The sequence below is a fragment of the Phyllostomus discolor genome, chromosome 3 (genome assembly GCF_004126475.2).
Source record: "Phyllostomus discolor isolate MPI-MPIP mPhyDis1 chromosome 3, mPhyDis1.pri.v3, whole genome shotgun sequence".
NCBI classification, from domain to species: domain Eukaryota; kingdom Metazoa; phylum Chordata; class Mammalia; order Chiroptera; family Phyllostomidae; genus Phyllostomus; species Phyllostomus discolor.
Window position 1 is genome coordinate 11,254,484 of NC_040905.2, and position 20,058 is coordinate 11,274,541.

A 20,058-nucleotide genomic window follows, 5' to 3' on the forward strand; every position below is an offset into this window, starting at 1 on the left:
GGTTTGTAGCTGTCCACTGGGTGCACAGGCTTTGGGATTTCCTAGGTGGTGCAGGCCAAGTTCAGCCTCCACCTGTGTTCTACCCAGGGCCACCCTGCCTGAGCTATAAGGCAATCTGAGATGGCTGCTACTTGTGCTGGGCTTGGAGATTCCCATGTGAAGCCAAGCTGTGAATCTAGGCCGGCTGTTAATAGTGCCTGGCCTGGGGCCACATAACAAGTGGTATAGGAGCTAAGGGCTCACTGAGGCTGACTGTTGCCTGTTTGAGAGGATTGGGGAAGTTGTGAAGGAAGTTGTGAAGCATGACCCAAGACCGTCCATTTGTATGGAAAAGTCACTGTCAACAGCTTGGGTGGGCCTGTAAGTTGGGTGGGATGGAATCTTGGGATCTTCAGGGTGGGGCAAACAGTGTTAGCTGTGTCGATGGCACCTTAGATATAGCGACTGCTTGCTGGCTCTGTGGGTCTGTGGGGAGAGGGCTCTGAAAAGGGAGAATGGTAGTCTCTGCCTGCCTTTCTGTCTGGGGGAAAGCCGTCCCCCAGCTCTTGCCTTGCTGCCAGACACTCAAGTTCCTCCCCGTATGCCACTGACTGCTACCCTGGTGCTGGAGCTCAGAAGGAGTGACTCTGAGTAAGTCCATGTGTGGGTTCTCTAAGGGGCGCACTGCTTGAGGCTCCACAAGTTTCTTCCACTTCCTCAGTCCCTGCTGGGTTTTGCAGCCAGAAGTTACGGGGACTTACCTTCCTGGCACTGGAACGCTGGGCCGGGGGGCCTGGTGTGGGGCTGGGACTCCGCACTCCCAAGTTATCCCTCCTGAGTTTTTGTCTGCCACACATGGATGTGGGACCAGCCTGTTCTGTGGCTCTGCCCCTTCTACCAGTCTGCATGGATGTGGTTTCTTTAATTTTATAGTGGTTAGACTTCTATTCAACTTGATTTCTGATGGTTCTGAGTGATGGCTGTTTTATAGCTTAGTTGTAATTTTGATGTGGTTGTGTGAGGAGGTGAGCTGTGTGTACATACTCAGAAAACAGGATTTCTGGACTCACACATTTTCTACACTTTAAATTTTAATAGTGCAGAATTCAGAATTACTTGTTGCGACTTTATAATCCTGTCAATGTATGAGAATACTTCTTTTTCCATACCTGTGCCAGTACACTGCTTATCAGTTTATAATCCTTGCACATCTGAGGAAAAGCTCATTTTGGTTTGTATTGCTTTAAAGTGTAAGATAGACCCTTTTTTCATTGAAGCCTATGAACTGTCCACATACTTTGCCTACTTTTTAAAACTGGGTGAGGTGGCTATTGTCTTTTGGTTGTTTTTCTTGTTAGTTTCTGAGTTCTTTGTATAATAATTAGATTACTCCTTTTTCACTTTTAGTATGTTTTTAGAATTAAAACAAGAAAGAATTTATGTGGTGTTTGTTTCTAGGTCATTCAATATTAACAGGGTTGCAACTCAGGCTGTGGAAGATGTTTTAAATATTGGTGAGTACCAAAATAGCCATTATAATTATAATTATAAAATACTATACAGTGTATATGTTTTATGATATTAGCTACTATATGATATGAAACATTTTAATCAAGATATTTCTCCCATTTTTCCAATAGCAAAACGACAAGGAAATGTAAGTCTCCCACTGAACAGGGAACTGGTAGAGAAAGGTCAGTGGCAAACGATCAGAATCGCTAATGGTTTCGTTTAAGTTCTGCATTGATTTTAGGATGTTATTGTGACATGTTCTTGTCTGACTAGCAAAGCACAGGACTTTTTTGACTCAAACATGCTTTTAATATCACTTTAAATCTATTTAAGCCATAAAACCTTTAAAACTGGACTTTTGTGTTGCGATCCTTGAACCAGTGTGTGCTTTGCCTGCCACGTCTCACTGCCTCCTGGTTAAAGGGAAAGCAGGTCCCAGGGATTGCCAGAACTACCTTGAGTAACAGCCTTTTCAGCAGCGAAAGCACGTTGCCGGTCACTGTTTTAGATCGTGGGTTACACAAGACCGCTGATTTACCACCACACTCACGAACTCTTCAATGTGGCTTTTGGAAAAGAACATGGCAGGGGGCTGTGGCAACTCAAATTCCATTTTTGAGTGCCATAAACTAGTTCCTCTCTTTTTGTTTAATTATTAGCCTAGAATTTTTTTCCCAAAATATACCCATTTCTTTTATATTGTGAGTGATGTAGGCTTCTGTGGATTAATCTGGGAACCTAATCCTGCTTTATATATATATATATATTTTTTTTTTAAATGGAAGTGAACCCCCAGGTCCTTGATACCAAGCGGACCTTTGGGACAGACCGCTGTTGCGTTGGGGATAGCATCCCCGCTTCGCTTTGCGCTTCTCAGGAGCTGTTGTTAAGTGCGCTCATGTTTGCTTTCCTTCCTTCACAGTAACAAATGAATACAACGAATCGCTGCTCTACAGTCCAGAGGAACCAAAGATACTCTTCAGTATCCGAGAACCCATAGCGAACAGAGTCTTCTCCAGCAGCCGGCAGCGGTGTTTCACCTCCAAGTAAGTAGGCGTCCAGGGCCCGACGGGGCGGTCTGCGTCCCCCGTGCTTGCCGCGCACACTTGGTCTTAAACAAACGGGTTCGGTTTCCCTGACACTCAATCTGGTGGGGGAGGTAGGACCTGTGGGACCAATGAGGTGTGTCCTGCTGACCCGGCCAAAGTGATGTTTCCTTTGACACCTCAGGTGCCGTTTTAGAGAAGCTAAAATTTAAATAAATAGAAGGAACATAGCTCCTTAACAGAGTGATGTGGACTTTTTTTTGTCATGCATTTAGCCTACAACAAGATCGAGCTGCCATTTTAAAAGAAACTGACTGCAAAGCAACTTTTTTATACGTGCCTGTGGAATAAAAAGGACAGACATTTATATAAAACCTAAATTGGGTAGCGTAAACCTTTTAGAGTAGGATTCACCTCTTTTCCCTTCCACATCTGACACTTCTGATAAAACTTAGGGGTTTTAAAGAAACTGTTATTTCAGGTGAAGAAAACTTTCTTAACGAGCTGTCCTTTCTGCTCAGGGTTTGCGTCCGTTCGCGTTGTTGGGATGCCTGTATGGTTGTGGACGGAGGAACTTCTTTTGAGTTTAACGATGGAGCAATTGCTTCGATGATGATCAATAAAGAAGATGAGCTTCGAACTGTCCTTCTAGAACAGTGAAGGGTACCCTCCGATGACAAATTTGATTACCCGAAAAATACTTTAACTGCAGAAACAGGCGACCGGTCATAAAGCTGCCTTTTTTGGTTATTGTCGAGACCGGTTGGCCCTGGGCTCGAAGGTGACTAAGAAACTGAGATTTGTATTCCCCTCTTGGATTCTGATGGAGAAGATGTTCACTGGGCAAGAAAATGGATGGACTACGCGTCTGGGATTGATACTAGTGAAATTTCTATCTTTCTTGTTGTTGGTATCCAAGAGTGCTGATGCCTTTTTAGATTTAGAGAGATAAGTGCAAATAAAGGATTAAATGTTTAGGATTTGTAATTTAACTGTACAACTTCTCCTTCCCTTTCCTCCTAACTTTGCGGAATTGGTCAGAACACACACAGCTCATTTGACTAGTGTATATTTTTTATAGCACCTACAAATCAAGATTTAAAAAAATATGATGGAGAATTTTGATAAACCCTGACATTGACCTAATTGAAGTAGGTGAATGTGTTTTTATATGTGCTGTGAATTTTCTAATTTGAGAACGCACTGATACCGGTATGGCTATGGGTGTAAGAAGTTCAAGCAATCACTTTTGAAATGTATAGTTTTACTTGACTCACAGGTTAATTTTGACAGTGCTGAGTTAATTGAAGTACATATAATGGGACAAAATCGGGATGCTTTTACAGATGTATTACTATCCATTAGCTGTTTAGTGATAGACAGTTTTTACTTAAAACTCTAACATGGATTCAAAGACTAAAAGGATGGACTGACAAGACATACTCCACTAGGAGTTTGGTCAAACCTTTAAAAAGTATTTTCGTCTACTTTCAATATCATGGTAGTCTTCAACTCGCCCGTATTCCAAATTTCACACATTAGCTTTGGGGGGTAAACGTTACAGCTTTTCTCTGCCTGCCCATGAGAGTTTCTTTATTTTTGGAGGACATTATTTTTGTCTAGTTCTTGATCTACTTATATGGAATCCTAGAATTTTCACAAAAGGCACCTGTTGCTGCCTCATGAGACCGTCGGTAGCCTCGTGCCATTTATTCCAAGTTGTCGTTTTTTCATTTGCTATTAAAGACTTGTATTCAATCATTGAAATATTTATTAAACATCCACTCTGTGCCATGCACTGTACTGATTGCCGGATATACCCTGACGAAGAAAACAGACGCTGTCCTGATGGAACCTGAGCCGAGCAAGCTCAGAAGTGCGTTCTGTGAAAGCTGGGATGCACAGTGAGATCCAGTGCTCCTGGTGTTGTCAACGTGCACTGTGTTCTCGTCAGACTTTCTGTAAAACCTTACCACACAGAAGTAATCTAGGGTTTCTTGTATCTCCAGAACCAGAATCTGTTTTTCTTTAGTTGGGCGTGTCTGCAGAGACACTCACTAGCAAAGAGTTCGCATGATGCGCACAGTAAAAACTAGCATTCCCCCAGCGCTGGTTCTAGTTTCTGGTTTGGTTTAAACATAATATACTTAAGGTCTACGCTACGAAGTAAAATTCCACACTATAGAACTCCCCTAGTAGGCTTAAGATGCCTTCTTGACAAAAATGCCAACTTCATCTTCAGTATCAAGGAAATCAGACTGTCCGTATGGTATTATAGATCTGTTCATATGTAACATATTAACAGGTAACTTCTGTGTAAAATTGTTCATAAGCCATATTTTAAAGGTTTAAAAATGCCTAATGTGTTCCATTTGCAGTATAACTTCTAATCTTTCTGCTATGTGGTGAGGATTTATTTGTAAGAGATGCTGAGAGGCAAAGGATGTTGGAATAGCAAAAATGTTTTTATGAAGCAACCTTTAATGGCAATGAGATGTGAATAAAATTAAACTGTTACTATCTCTTCTTTGTTATGTCATTTACTGACTCTTATAGGGTCATTATTTGAAAACCTGGTTTTCCCAAAATGTTACGTTTCCAAAGTCTTGCTCCCTCCTGCTGGGTATTACTCTTCCCCTGTTGCCCTCACTCACTGCTCATCTCTGACACAGAACCGCGGTTTGTTATACAGTCAGAGGGTGAAGCACTTAGCTTGTGGCTGTGGAGACTCTTCAGATAATTTCGACTTGATGTGTTTGATGACCTGTATGTATTTATATTTCTGGCCCCAGTAAATCAAATCACGGGAGAGCAGTGGTAATGCAGGAGGGAGTTGCCTTCTGCTTGTTCAGGATTAGGGCATCCAGTGGAAAGGGGTTCTAGTTTCCACGTCCCCCAAACCTGGTACCTGTCCTTAAGTGTTCTAGCTTAAGTGCTCTGTAGCTTCCCCCACGTGATTGTTCAAACACAGCATCCTCCACGCTGTGGCTCTTCAGTACACGTGGGACTGCGATTGGGTTCACCAGTATGGAAGGTGCTGTCACTTCAGGCAGAAATCAAAACCTTGGCCAGAGTGTCCCTCATACCTCTGCAACTTGTGGCAAGGGTATAGCAGAGGGAGGAATCAAGGGCCAGAGACTGATGTTCTGTCTCTTGATGGACGAATGTAATACTACCCATCAGGTATCTCCTCCTTAAAAAAACAAACCGACTTGGCAACATAAGCCTTGTAGATCAGGGTTTCTCAATGCTGCACTATTGACACTTTGGATCAGGTACTTCTTTGTTGTGGGAAACTTTCCTGTTTATTGCAGGACGGTTACCAGCATCCTTAGTCCCTGCCTACTAGATGTCAATAACACCTCTCCACTTTTGACAACCAAAAATGTCTTCAGATATTACCAAATACCTCCTAGGGTACAAAAGCACCCTTGATCTAGGCCTGTTTGCTGATAGACCTAATTAACCAATTTATGGAAATAGGAGACAGATTAACCAGTTAAGCATCACTTCAGGGTTTCCATCAGCAAAATCCAGGACCTAGAACAGAAGGAAGAACCTAGTGTCTTCAGTAAATAAATTGCAAGAAAAAAGAAGGGGAGAGGAACCCAAATTGAGAGAGTGGATAATGTCGATCAGTCCTAGTTAGAGCAATTAGGCAAGAAAAAGAAAAGGCATTCAAATTGGAAAGGAAGAAGTAAAACTCACTATTTGCAGATGACACTGAGAAAGACCCAAAGACCTCACTAAAAAAATTGTTAGAATAAATGAGTTTAGTAAAGTTTTAGCAGGATATGAAATCAGTGCATAGAAATCTTGCATTTCTGAACAGAAATTAAAATCCCATTTATAAGTGTATAACAGAATAAAATACCTAAAAATAAATAGGAAGGTGAAAGTCCTATATATTGAAAACTATATAAGGCATTGATGAAAGAAATTAAACAAGACAAATAGATGTTTTGTGTTCATGGACTGGAGGAATTAATAGTTTTTTAAATATATTTTATTGATTATGCTATTACAGTTGTCCCATTACCCCCCGTCATTCCCCTCTACCATGCACACCCTCTCCCACCCACATTCCCTCCCCATTAGTTCATGTCCATGTGTCATAAGTTCTTTAGTTTCTACATTTCCCAGACTATTCTTGCCCTCCCCATCTACTTCCTACCTACCATCTATGCTGCTTATTCTCTGTACCTTTCCCCCCTCTCTCCTCCTCCCCCTCTCCTGTTGATAACCTTCCATGTGATCTCCATTTCTGTGGTTCTGTTCCTGTTCTAGTTGTTTGCTTAGTTTCTTTTTGTTTTTGTTTTAGGTGTGGTTGTTAATAATTGTGAGTTTGCTGTCATTTTACTATGTTTTTTATCTTTTTCTTAGATAAGTCCCTTTAACATTTCATAAAATAAGGGCTTGGTGATGAAGAACTCCTTTAACTTGGCCTTATCTGAGAAGCACTTTATCTCCCCTTCCATTCTAAATGAAAGCTTTGCTGGATAGAGCAATCTGGGATGGAGGTCCTTGCCTTTCCTGACTTGGAATACTTCTTTCCAGCCCCGTCTTGCCTGTAAGGTCTCTTTTGAGAAATCAGCTGACAGTCTGATGGGGACTCCTTTGTAGGTAACTGTCTCCTTATCTCTTGCTGCTTCTAGGATTCTCTTTCATTTTTACCTTGGCTAACGTAATTATGATGTGCCTTGTTGTGTTCCTCCTTGGGTCCAACTTCTTTAGGAGTCTCTGAGCTTCCTGGACTTCCTAGAAGTCTATTTCCTTTGCCAGAATGGGGAAGTTCTCCTTTATTACTTGTTCAAATTAAGTTTTCCACTTGTTGCTCTTCCTCTTCTTCTGGTACTCCTATAATTCGGATGTTGGAATGTTTATAAAGAGGTCCTGGAGGTTCCTCAGCCTCTCCTCATTTTTTTGAATCCTTATTTCTTCATCCTTTTCTGACTGTATGTTTCTTTCTTCCTTCTGGTCCACTCCATTGATGTGAGACCCAGCTTTCATTCCATCACTATTGGTTCCCTGTGCGTTTTTCCTCATTTCACTTATTGTAGCCTTCATTTTTTGCATCTAATTTGCGCCCAAAACCAACCAATTCTGTGAGCATCCTGATCACCAGTGCTTTGAACTGCATCTGATAGGTTTGGCTATCTCTCGGTTGCAAAAGTATTTTGAGGCTTTCAATTCTGCTTGAGCCATCTTTGTTTTTTTTCCCTTTAGTCTGGTCGCACCTGTTATGTATGAGGGGCGGAGCCTTAGGTGTTTGCCAGGGCGGGGCACCCCAGTCCCTGGGTTGTGACGCTGTATGTGGGGGTGGGGTCTAAGAGGGAACTATGGTGCCTGCTCCGCTGTCCGTCGGACCTCAGTCCCTCCCGCTGCTTCCCCCGAGCAAACTGGGCCCCTCCGGTGCCAATTCCTGTGTGGGTGGGCCTGTGCACCCCATGGGACTTTCCAAGGACCTCTCCTGTGAGGCTGGGAGTCTCTCCCTGCGCCTCAACCCCCACAGGTGTCCTCAATCAGTGCCTCGAGGCTCTAGTTCCCAGCGCTGGGGTTGTGTGCAGTGCTTCGCTGGGTCTGCTGGTTGCCACCCCTCGGCCGGGGTCTGCTAGCTGGTACTTGTGTGCCCAGGGTCTGCCTGCTGCCGTGCCCCAGATGCCTTACAAGCCCAGTCCCAACTCTCTCTGCTCTCTGCACCTGGACCTGCTCCTGGCTGCCTGAGTCTGCCCCTCCTACCGGTCTGGATGAATGGGTCTATTTTAACTTCTTGGTTGTCCGACTTACATACAGTTCAATTTTCTGTCAGTTCTGGTTGTTATTCTATTTCTAAATTGTTGTTGTCCCTATCTTGGTTGTGCGAGGAGGCACAGTGTGTCTACCTATGCCTCCATCTTGGCCAGAGGTCTTGGAATTAATATTGTGCATGTCCATACTACCTAAAGCAATCGATAGGTTCAATGCAATCCTATCAAAACGGCATTTTTTCACGAAAATGAAACAGTCAATTCTATAATCTGTATGGAGCCACAAAAGACCCTGAGTGGCCAAAGTAATCTTGACATCGAGAACAGAGCTGGAGGCATCATGCTCCCTGATTTCAAACTATATTACAATCACCTCTGACAGGGGTTAATATACACAATATGTGAAGAACTCGTACAATTCATAGCAAAAAAAGTCCGATTAAAAATGGGTAGAAGATACTAATATATACCACCTTTGGTTTATCCATCCTTCCATCAATGGACGTTTACCGTAAGTTGTTGCCATATCGTGGCTATCGTAAATGATGCTGCAATGAACACGGCACGTATAGCTTTCGAGTCAGTGTTTCTGTTGTGTATATGCACATGCACACACACACAGGAATATTCTGTCATAAAAAAAAATAAAATCTTACCATTTGCAAGGACGTGGATGGAGCTTGGGGGCGTTATGCTAGTGATAGAGTCAAAGAAAAACCAAACGCCATGTCATCATGCCACTCACACAGTACAGAACAGATGGGTGGCTGACGGAGGCTTGGGGGTGGGTGGGTGGGTGACATGGATAGAGTCAAAAGCTACAAACCTCCAGTCATGGGGATATCACGTACAGTAGGGCTCCTATGGTTGATAACACTGTACGACATACTTGAAAGTTGCTAAGAGATTTTAAAAAGTTCTCACAAAAAATTCTGTAAGTATGGTGACAAATGTTAACTGGACTCACTGTGATCCCTTTGCAATACTTAAAAGTATTGAATCATTATGCTGTACAGCTGAAACTAATACAATGTCGGCCAATTAAACCTTCGCCAACAAAAGAATGCCAATCAAGGCAGTACGTGGACCATGTTTGCAGCCTGCTCAAAACAGACCTATGTAAGAAAACACCTGAAACAACTTGATAGCTAATGTTTCAGAATGAACCCAGGAGAATCTTTATTTTTGGAGGCATGTACCTAAACACTTAGGAAGTCACATCTGGGTTTTGTTTCAAAATAATTGGTGTTTGGGGAGCTTGGGAAAGGGATTCACGAGATGAGGGATAAAGAGATTCACCGCGAGTTAACGACTGTTGAACGTGGATGACGAGGTTCACCATAGTCTCTGCTCTTTGCATCTGTTTAATGTTTTCATAATTAAAAACAGAAAAGGAAGCATAGTAGTGACAATGAGAACGAAGAAGCAAAAAAAAAAAAAAAACCACAAAAAAAAACCTCGGTAAAATTGGCAAGAGTCACCCTTCTATTCAAAGGGGTGGGATCAAAAGGAACCGAATTCCCGGAAGACTTCTGGGTACAGGGCGAACAATCCCAAGTTTCCTACTGAGAATCACATGCACCGGAGAGGCTGTTCAAGTCAAGTCTGTGATTTACAAAGTGCTAGCAGCCGACTTTCCTTCATGGCACTTCAGTAATCTCAGCGATCATTTACATTTTCAAAGTTTTATAAAGGCTGTTTTTACAGCGCTTTAAAGATAAATAAGCTAGTATTTAGCACCTTGGTAAGGAAGTATCACAAACTATCATTTTAAGTTGCCAAGAAGCACAGGACTTAGGCGGGGCAAAGCGGACCAGGCCGGGGCTCACTCTGAAGAGCCTTCCTTACCCCGATGGCCGGGACACAGGGCACCCCCACAGATGCCCTCCGACCTTAACCACAGCACGTAAGGGAAAGAGGAAGAAAAAAGAAATCCAACTTAGCAGAAATACTCATTTTTCTAAAAATGTGTTTTATTTTAAAACAAGTTTATAAAAGTAGAAATCACATACAAAAATACAGATTACTCTGAAATGTTAGCAAAATAGCTTTTGGCTGGACTCGAGTGTGGAAGGACATGTTTGAGGACACCCGGGGCCAGAGCCCCACCGGACCCTGTCCCCAGCCCTGGTCACTGATCTGTAAACAATGATCTCAAGTAGTATTTAGCACCTCTGAACTACGACAAAATTGAAACACCATCATTTCCGGGGTAACTACTTTTAAAATGTTCCTCCTTAGGTTTAGGGAGATGCCACTGTTTCTAACATTTGAAAAAATCTGATTTAAAAATCCAACGTTCATAGACATGATGGGTTTTGGCTCTCTTGTTCTGTTTTGAACATGTGGGGAGATCAATTTAAATAAGAAATGTTTCATGTGTGTTTTTTTTTGTAAGTAGAATGTAATCCATTTGCTTCTATGGGTCATTAAAAAAAACCACTGATGCTATCAAAAGGTTCAACACCTGAGTCTTCGCTTTCCCGCAGGTGCAAGCTGTGCTCGCTGCTCTGACACGAGGGACACGCACCTGCTCTAGTGGGCGTGTCCCTGACGGAGGGGCGCGCGAGTCTTCTCAGGGAACGTCAGGTCCAGGAACCTGACAAAGTGGGTAGTGTAAGAGAGCGATTGCGGGAAACACTAAAAAAATTTTAAAAAAAGGAAAAAGACAATTTAAAAGACTCGATTCCAGAGTAATAGAAAAATAACTTCAAGAACCTCAGCAACGAAGGCAAATGGCAGGCAGCTTCGGTCCAGCATTCCCTCCGACACTGCAAACGGACTGGTGACTACCACCGTATAAAACAAACCCGGGCATCTTCAAAGCTAGGGAACCCGCGCTGACATCATTTGGTTATACAGTTCGAAGAGCACAGCCATCGCTCCCCAGTTACTTCAGTATCCTGGGAGCACAGCACGCCAGAGGACACTGCATGGATGTGCATCCCAGCACCCATCGGCCTACCCTGCCATAGAAAACTGCCTCCCGGCCCTTCACATTCTGTGTCTCCAGTGGGTGGTTTTTTTAGTTTAGGTTTTATTTGTTTTCTGGAACCTAACTGCAAAAACCCAAAGGCAAGGTTAAAATGTGTCTTTTTCTTTTTCTATCCCCAGAATGATTGCCTCAAATAGACTAGCCTATGATTCTCTCCTTTCAGCTCCCAATATGAATAGCTTATCCTTTTCCCAGCCTATGACTTATAAAGCAACACTGAAGAATTAAATAGAGGAAAGTTAAGGTACCATAGAGATCAAGAAAATGATTTGCTTACTGGTGATTTTTAAGCTTGTTTCTAAACAGACTTGATAAGAAGGGCACTTGGAAGAGATGCCTCAGGTTTGGCTCTTGAAGGATCTCAAAATTATAGGCTCATTCCGAAATTCCCTAAGGCCCACGACTAGACCCTTAGGAGCGTGGCAGTAACAGAAGCTTTTATCGTCGTTAAAAACAAAAAACAAAAAACAAAAAAACGCTTCGTTTCCTCTCTCAAATGCTTCTCTAATATACTTGTAGAAGAAGGAAGGCAAAGGGAAAACCAAGAATAAAAACAGCTGAGTGCTCCAGCAATCAGGCTTCTACCTACTTTCCCTGATCCAAAGGCAAAGGACACATCACCTTGCAACGCGTACTTCATAGACAGCTGGGCTTTTGCAGCGTGAGTCGGCACCTGATGCCCCATATCTCCGGGTGGCTTTTGGTGCCCACAGTAGGCCTGGCAATGGTGGTAAAATGGGAGCCATTAATCTGGAGATGAGGAAGGGCTTCTTTTAACAGCTGAAGGGTATTGTCGGGCACGATGCCAAATACTTGTAGTGTTTTCAGTGTGGGGATTTCTCCAAGTTCACTGCAAAGGAAGAGGCAGACTTTCAGAGTAGCCGTATCTACGGAAACCGGTCCGTTAGAGTCACGTGACCCAAATTTGACCATTCGTATCACACGCTACACAATACAAACTGAAAACTTAAATGGCAATTGATTTAAGAAAATACAACAGCAAAGCACAGGCCACAGCTGGGGCCACGTGGCCTTGGGAAATGAGGCAGTGCCTTTTGCTCAATTTCTAACAGCCAAAAAGCTCCAGGGTTTGTTTGAAATGCAACCACATTTACTTCCTTTCCCCATTCCTGATTTGGGCTGGAAGGCGTTACTGGGTTGTGAGGACGAGCTAGCAAGCTGGCGATGGGAGAAGTAAAGTGTTTTACTGTGGCGCTGACTGGAAATCACCAAAGGTTACATGCGATGTAAGGGTACAGACTCGATCCCAGGCTCCTCGTCTCAAAGGATGTCGGCGAGGTTGGCAACTCCTTAGTAACCGCTAACAGTCCACACGCTCATTACATGTGACAGAGCCTATGGGTGACTTCACCAGGACGGGGATTCTCAGGCAGGGTGATGTGGTGGGGTCCACAGGCGAGGAAAAGAGGTGGGCATGCACGCCTCCCGGGGACCCGCAGCCATCCCGCCTGCCTCTCGCGCACGTGGGCTGATCCTCTCAGGGGTGGCGCTGACATGGAACTCTGTCAGCAGTGAAATTCTGGCTCATAAGAAAAGGGGAGCTCATTTACCCAAAGTCAATAGCTTTTGGTAATGATTCTTTCTTAATCCAGCTCTGTGTGCTTAGAAATTTCATTTCTCTGACCTGTATTTGCTCTGGACTGGGGCACACAGTACAAAGTCTCAGAGAGGGAATGTTTGGTTTGGAGTTCCAACAAAGGCTCACCGCAAATCAATGGACACAGCAACGACCTCGAGTTGGAAGCATCTTCTATGTTTTCACATTGCCACTAGTTACTTCCAGAGCAAACTCGTCTCATAATAACTGTCACCTTGCCTCCGATTTTCCTTCCTTCCAGCCCAGTCTAGATACCGAAGTCCACAGCATCTTCCGAAAGCCGGGCTCAGGCTATGTCACCCCCCTGCCCCCAAACCTTTGGTGCTCCCCTTGTAGTTAGGGAGCTCGAATTGCTCGGCTCGTCCAAAGACCCTCTCTGCCGAACCTGCGTGTCCGGTCCTCCCACCACTCCTCTGGGGGCATTTATTCTACGTTCGACAAAGCGTCTTAGACTCCAAACGTATTCACTACGCGTTAGCTAAATGCAACAGGGAAGGTGAGTTAGAAACTAACGGTGCTATCCAAATAGAAGGAATGTGCCTGGTGTTCCCGAGGGGACAGTAAGACATGGAGGTCACAACAGGCCTAAAAGAAAAGCAAGAGGAACAAATCGTTGTTCTTAAACTGATCTCTGGAGCACAGAAGCAGGAGTGTGGAGAAGGGCCATCGCGCCCCGACGGTCATGTTTATCACGTGAGAACTCGGCAATCCCGCCCCACGCCTGGCGTGTGGAATTTGAGTGTGTAAGAACTTTGTGACACCCAAGAGAAGTCTGGCTCTGGGACATCCAGATCAGCCCAACTGTAAGTCATTCTGCAGTGACAGTGTGCAAAGGAAGAAACTACGGTGGGGTGAGATGTAGCAGACAGCCAAAGAGGAAATGTCCTCGGGGCCGCACTGACAAGGAGCCTGGGTGAGGAAGGAAACCGGACTGGGCTCTTAGAAGACATGAGGTGTCCTAGGGGAGGGGGAGCGAGCTGTGTAAGGTAAGATCAAGGACGAAGGGCCATTTCCCAACTGAAAAACCAGCAAGTCTTTCAACCAGGGGTGTCCAGCCTTTTCTCGTCTCTGGGCCGCATTGGAAGATGAAGCATTGTCTTGGGCCACACATTACATACACAATCACTAAGGAAAACGGATGAGCAAAAAAAGGTTTTAAGTAAATTTATGATTTTGTGTTGGGCCACATGCAGCCCATGGGCTGGACACTTAAGGAGACAAAAAAAAAGCCTCAGTGTGTGCGTCGCCTACACATTTATAAGCGCCTCTTTAAAAATATACAGTGGAAGAGACTGAAAAGCAAACTAAGGAATAGTAAATAGAAATGAATAGCATGAGAGCCATTATGTCTAATTTAAGTAGAAAATGGCATTACGAATGTCTTGGGTATCTTCCGTTAGTTTTAGTAAACAGAAGGTATCGGTAAACCTTTCACAGGCTCCCTCCTCACTTCAGCTACATGACCCTGTTTTCCTTATAAAACCTGAAATCCCTCAACCACAAATCCCCCCACCACAGGAATTCTTATTTAGCCCCGAGTAATGCCAGACCAGTTCACTGCCTCCAGCTGGAGTTTCTCACTTGAGTGAGAAACACTGGACAACTAGAAGAAAGTTTAGAAGAATGTTTAGACGTAGGGAATCAGACCAATTAAAGAGTAAAGGAATAAATACAATGAAAGCACGTCCTGAGGAAGAAAATCTAGTTTTACAAGTATTTTAATGCATTATCACCACAGAAGAAAGACACTCCAAGTTTACCCCCCTACGTCTGTGATGAGAAATAAAAACCGTTCGGCATACAATAGCTCTCTGGGAATTACTGCTGAGGGCACGAGAATTCTCCTTATGCGTTCAAACGCGACGGCTGCCAGGAAGACTCAGGCTGGAGGGAAAGACATCTTCCCTCCAGATGAGAAACTTTCAGGCGCAGAGTCCTGGCAAAACCTTACTGGATTCACGAGGTAAGCCTGTGTGCCTAAACAAACATACTCTTCTCCTTCAAGATCAAGGACAGCATCTTTTCTTCTTCTTTCTGTTCTCACTCTGTTTGGGTGGTCTGACTTAAAACTAAACCGATGCCCCTGTTTCTCTAACTTGGATACAAGATTTAGATAAATATGTCATAACAATGCAGTGGGGGTTCACACCCAGGTGTGACTTCAGACCCCATCACACGGCCGCAGGTATCACGAAGCATGTGTTATCATGAAGCACGTGTTAGCGTCCCACTGGACAGAACAACAAAATGGGAGGGCTCACAGCCCCCCTTACCCTCTGCTCCAGAAGCAGCATTTGGGGATTACCTGCTTAGCTTCTTTCTCTCTACAGAGAAAGAACGAAAGTAACACGCGTGGATGGATTGTCCCGAGAAAAGCAACCAAGAAAGGATGATCTCTGCACTCCCCAGGGGGCGCGCAGGCGCTGAAGCTGGAGCCGGGGTGGCAAGGACTGGAGAGAACCGAGGACCGAGACACCTTCTGGGGAGACACTAGACGCTCGGGGGGGTTTGGGTGTTGGAGGGGGCAGGGGGTTCTAGTGAAAGCCCCAGTGTGACATGAATGGAGACCCAACATCTAAGAGCCGTGGAAGTAACCACCAGCTTCCCACATGGGCAATGCTTTTCCAAGTAAGAGGCCAGCTCAGACCCTGAGCCCCAAGATTGACTGAAGTGAGTAATTAAAAATATGATGACTGGACTCCCTAATTCTACTAGTTAGCCCTGTATAGATGAAGTATCTGATTTATTCATTAATTCCTGAAACTAACCTACAAGGTCCGAACCAATGATTTGAGGACTACATAAATTCTTTGTTCAAATCCACCACCCGTCTGTGGTAGAAGCCAGAAGCTCGACCGTCTTCACTGGGACAGTGAACTCCATGAGGTCAGCAGCCTCACTCCAGGCACCCCGGCTGGAGTGGGAAGGGGCACCTGGCCAAGTCCAAGATACTGGCTTCTTGGGGTTTTCAGTAAATCTGCTATACGTTTACATTTGATATGAGAAAGAATTTTCCAGCCCTTTGAGATAAAAGGAAATCTTTTAAAAAATCAATGTCGTCAGGTGAGGATAAAAAAGAGTAATAAAAAAAAAAAAGCAAGAGATACTACCAGCATGACATCGGTACAGCCCTTGCAAAAACAAGGATGGAGCAGATTCCTTTTTCCTTTGCAGTCCCTGGTTTTGTGGACGGGGCTGAGCTGGGGCAGAACGAACCCTTGTAATAGCCACCAGACTGGACGCAGACCATTTAGCATCTGTGCAGGAGACCCGGGCTGTAGACCCAGTTGAGCCATTAGCTCGCCACACAGCTTGGGTTAAGTTACTTCCCTCTTTAGGACCTCAACCTTCTCCGTTTGCAAAGAGAGCGTCAGACTCTTACAATATTTACCCCTTACCTATTTATATTCTTCCCCCTCTTGGACCACCCAGGACAGACATCACTAGAGGATGACGGAATTGTCCCTCTAGCTCAGATGAAGGCTTTTGGAATCAGGAGTGGATTTGAAAACTTTGGGGGAAAAAAACCAACAAAAGCCACCCCACTGCGTCTGTTCTCCAGTTACACCCCGAGCTCCCTGGACGTGAAGGCCACCCTCCTCCGCAGCACGTCCACCAGACGCTAGCACAGTGTGCGAACACTGCGACCTGCTCACAGCGAAACAAGAAATGGGAGCGAATTTCTTTCGGTGAACTCACCGTCACCAGGCATTTTAAGCGAACCGTGTTGCCTTGGGTCTTCTATTTTGCTGGTCTTTCCTAACCGGCCCTTGGCACACTGATATCGCTGTTTACGTTTTAAACATCTGCCGTTCGTAACAATGGATTTCACCCCCAGGGGCATCTCTTGTGATCCCTGCGTCCCAGTAGCTTTGACAGACACAGATACTCACAGTAAAGTTTCAGGGATGATGTCATAGCAGCGACTGAGCGACAGGTGCTGGAGGTAGTTGAGCTGGTGGAACTCGGGAAAGCAGTCGTGGTTCAGCATGACGCTGTCACTGCAACAGAGCGGAAGAGAGGGTCAGCGCCCGCCCGTCCTGTCCGGAGGGGCAGGGGGGGCAGCCTGCCGCTGAGTCCCTTCACTGCCACACATGAGGATCCTCTTCCCATTCAAGGAGTAATCACGATTCTTCACTTTTTTCCCCTAAAATAAATGAATGCAAACATACCTTAAGTCTAGGTGGACAAGACTGGGGCATCTTCTAATTAAGGTAGAGAGATCTAGAAAAAAAAAATGACGGTTACTCTACAGGAACAAGACAAGGATGTCCGCTTTCAACACCATCCTTTACCGCTGTGCGGGAAGTTCGGGCAATGCTGTCAATCACACACTGTCAGAAAGAAAGACAAAATTGTCATCTTGGCACGTAAGATTTTTCTCCCCTAAAAAACCAAACGAGCCGCTCGAAAGCTACTGGAAATAGTAGGCGAACTGTGCGAAACGAGCGGTTACCAACAATCCACAGCCACGTTATCCCTGAGTCCCCAAAGCCTGGAAGAATGCCATTCGGAGCAGCAAAGGCAAGACCACACACCACCATCCCCAGTCCCGGCCACATAATGTTTCAAAGGCGGACCACATCCACGATGAAGGTCCCACAGATTATAAGGGAGGTGACAGTTTCCCAGCAGCCACGACACAGTCGTCGAGACCGCCCACGCAAACGGCTCTGCTCCTGTGTCTGCGGTGGTGCAGGCGCAAACAGACCCGCACGCCGCCAGCCGTGTGGTGGAAGCACGGCGCGTGCACTTACGCACGGTACGCAATACCGATGATGATGATGACGTGGCTCACGCATTTACTATTCTGCACTTTGGATTATTTCACAGCGCGCTCTTTCTCCTGGTAAGACAAAGTTTGCAGGAGAACAGCACGTCGTGTGACGCAGGCGTCAGCCTTACACACCGCGTGCTTGCTAAGCCTCGGGGCTGAGTCACGTCTCTTGTCCCTGATGGAGTCTCGAGTTGTGCTGTGCAGGGACGCGCCGCGCAGGCTTGCAGCCCAGGAGCAACGAACAGGCTGCACCGCACAGCCCAGGCACGCAGCGGGCGACACCATCCCTCTGTGATGCTCGCCAGAGCATGAATCACCTAACGGGGCGTGACTGTGGAGCCGAACACCACCCTGTGAAGGCGGCACGTCAGCTCCACGAGGGAGACAGCAGATTTAAAAAAAAATACTGCTACCACAACCAGAAAAAAATCCATTTCTGCAACTTAATAGAACCAAATAAATTCCAAATGCAGGAAAATACTCAAAAGCTCTAAATGCAGAAATTTGGGTAATTACTCATTGGATCTTAGGATAGATAAGGAGTTTCTAAACATTAAAAAAAAAAAAACACTGATAAAAAGGAACACTGCTAATGTAGTACAGGAAAATTTTAAAACCATACCATGTTAAAGCAAAATGAAAACAGAATTAATGAAGTGTCGGAACACTGGAAATAAATGCCTGCCCCACACTTTAAGCCAAACTGAAACAGACTCACAGACACACAGAAAGAGCTGGGGGCTGCCAGAGGGGAGGGGCTGGGGGGCGGGGTGGAAGAGCTGGAGAAGAAGCAGCACAAACTGGCAGGTGCAGAACAGTCCCAGGGATGGAAAGTACAGCATGGGAGACCCAGTCAGTGTAACACTGTAACTGAGTATGGCTTGGGGAACCGGAAATCGAGGGGAACACTATGCAAGGTGTATAGCTGACCACTAAGCTGTGCACCCCAAACCAATACAGAAAACAAAACAAATAAAGCCCTGGCTGGCAGCTCAGTGGATTGAGCGCGGGCTGCGAACCAAAGTGTTGCAGGTTCGATTCCCAGTCGGGGTACATGCCTGGGTTGCAGGCCACGGCCCCCAGCAACTACACATTGATGTTTCTCTCTCTCTCTCTCTCTCTCTCTCCTTCCCTTTCCTCTCTAAAAAACCCCCCCCAAAACAACAACAACAACAAAAAAAACAAACAAAAAACTTCATTAATGTTTGAGGGTTTTTCTCTTTTCACAGTTCTATCTTCAACCCCTCCCTTCCCCTAAACCCTAGGCTTGAATTTTCAACCATCTCCTCAACATCCCCACTGGGATAGGTAATAGGCACCTTAAATTTACGCCTAAAACCAAACACCTGATTTCCCTTCTAGATCTGCTCCTTCCCTAAGTCTCTCCCATCTCAGTAAGTGGTAACTGCACTGAGCCGGTTGCTTAGTTCAAAATCCTGGGAGTCATACGACTATTTTTCTCACATCACACATCGAATCTGTTCCTAAGTCTAGTTTTGTTTGCTTTCAAAATGTGCCCCAAATCTGCTCTTCTTTGTTTTAAAAATCCTTACCTGATGACGTTTTCCCATTGGTTTTAGAGAGAGAGAAACACACGTGCAAGAGAGAAGCATGGGTTGGCTGCCTCGGGTGCAGGCCTCGACCGAGGATCATAAGCGCCCAGACAGGGAATCGAACCCACGACATTGTGGTTACTGGATGACTGACACTCCGGCCAACTGAGCCATACTGACCAGGGCCGAAATACAATTAATTTCCTTTTTTTAAAAAAAAGGTTTTATTTATTTATTTTTAGAGAAAGAGGAAGGGAAGGACAAAGAGAGGGAGAGAAACTTTGATATGAGAGAGAAACATTAATCAGTTGTCCCTCGGGGGCACCTCCACTGAGGACCAAACCCGCAACCCCGGCCTGTGCCTGGACGGGGAATCAAACCGGCGACCTCTGGGTTTACAGAATGAAACCCAACCAACCGAGCTACACAGGTCAGACACAGGTCTGACCATTCTTAGCACCTTGAATGTTACCACTCTAGCCTCCTACACCTCCACTCATCACAGCAGAACAGGACTTGTAAAATGTGAGTCAGATCATATTCCCTGCTCTGACGGTCTCCCACCTCACTCAGAAAAAAATCTGCACAAAGCTCTTCCTTGGTTTGTACAGCCCTCGGTTTTCTCATCTCCTGTCACTGCCTTCCTCATTCCTTATTCCACACTGGCTCCCATTGCAAGGGTCTACACTTGCTGGTCCTTAGTTCTAGAATGTTCTTCCCTCCCACATCTGTGCAGCTCACTCCTTCAGGTCTCTGCTCTTGAGTGTCACTTCCACAGAGCGCCCCTCACTTCGATGGTTCCACCTAAAAACAGCCCCTTCCCGCTGTGTC

At 45.2% G+C, this 20,058-nt stretch overlaps 2 protein-coding genes across 5 annotated transcripts in view; one reads left to right on the forward strand and one right to left on the reverse strand.

Annotated features, from left to right (window-relative positions):
• NADK2 (NAD kinase 2, mitochondrial) overlaps positions 1-5,059 on the forward strand; it is a 43,462-nt gene extending 38,403 nt beyond the window's left edge. For 2 of the 4 annotated variants that reach the window (XM_036020208.1, XM_036020209.1), the window contains 4 exons: positions 1,387-1,493; positions 1,620-1,673; positions 2,414-2,537; positions 3,059-5,059. In XM_036020208.1, coding sequence (XP_035876101.1) covers positions 1,387-1,493; positions 1,620-1,673; positions 2,414-2,537; positions 3,059-3,197 — 424 coding nt within the window. In that variant the 3' untranslated portion in view covers positions 3,198-5,059. The remainder of the gene's footprint in view (positions 1-1,386; positions 1,494-1,619; positions 1,674-2,413; positions 2,538-3,058) is intronic. The other 2 variants (XM_028516165.2, XM_028516175.2) reach the window with 1 other exon arrangement.
• A 5,177-nt stretch (positions 5,060-10,236) lies between these two features.
• The window catches only part of SKP2 (S-phase kinase associated protein 2), a 30,443-nt gene continuing 20,621 nt past the window's right edge, over positions 10,237-20,058 (reverse strand). The window contains exons 8-10 of the mRNA XM_028513644.2: positions 17,070-17,121; positions 16,791-16,898; positions 10,237-12,129 (exon numbers count right to left, since the gene is read on the reverse strand). Coding sequence (XP_028369445.1) covers positions 11,916-12,129; positions 16,791-16,898; positions 17,070-17,121 — 374 coding nt within the window. The 3' untranslated portion in view covers positions 10,237-11,915. The remainder of the gene's footprint in view (positions 12,130-16,790; positions 16,899-17,069; positions 17,122-20,058) is intronic.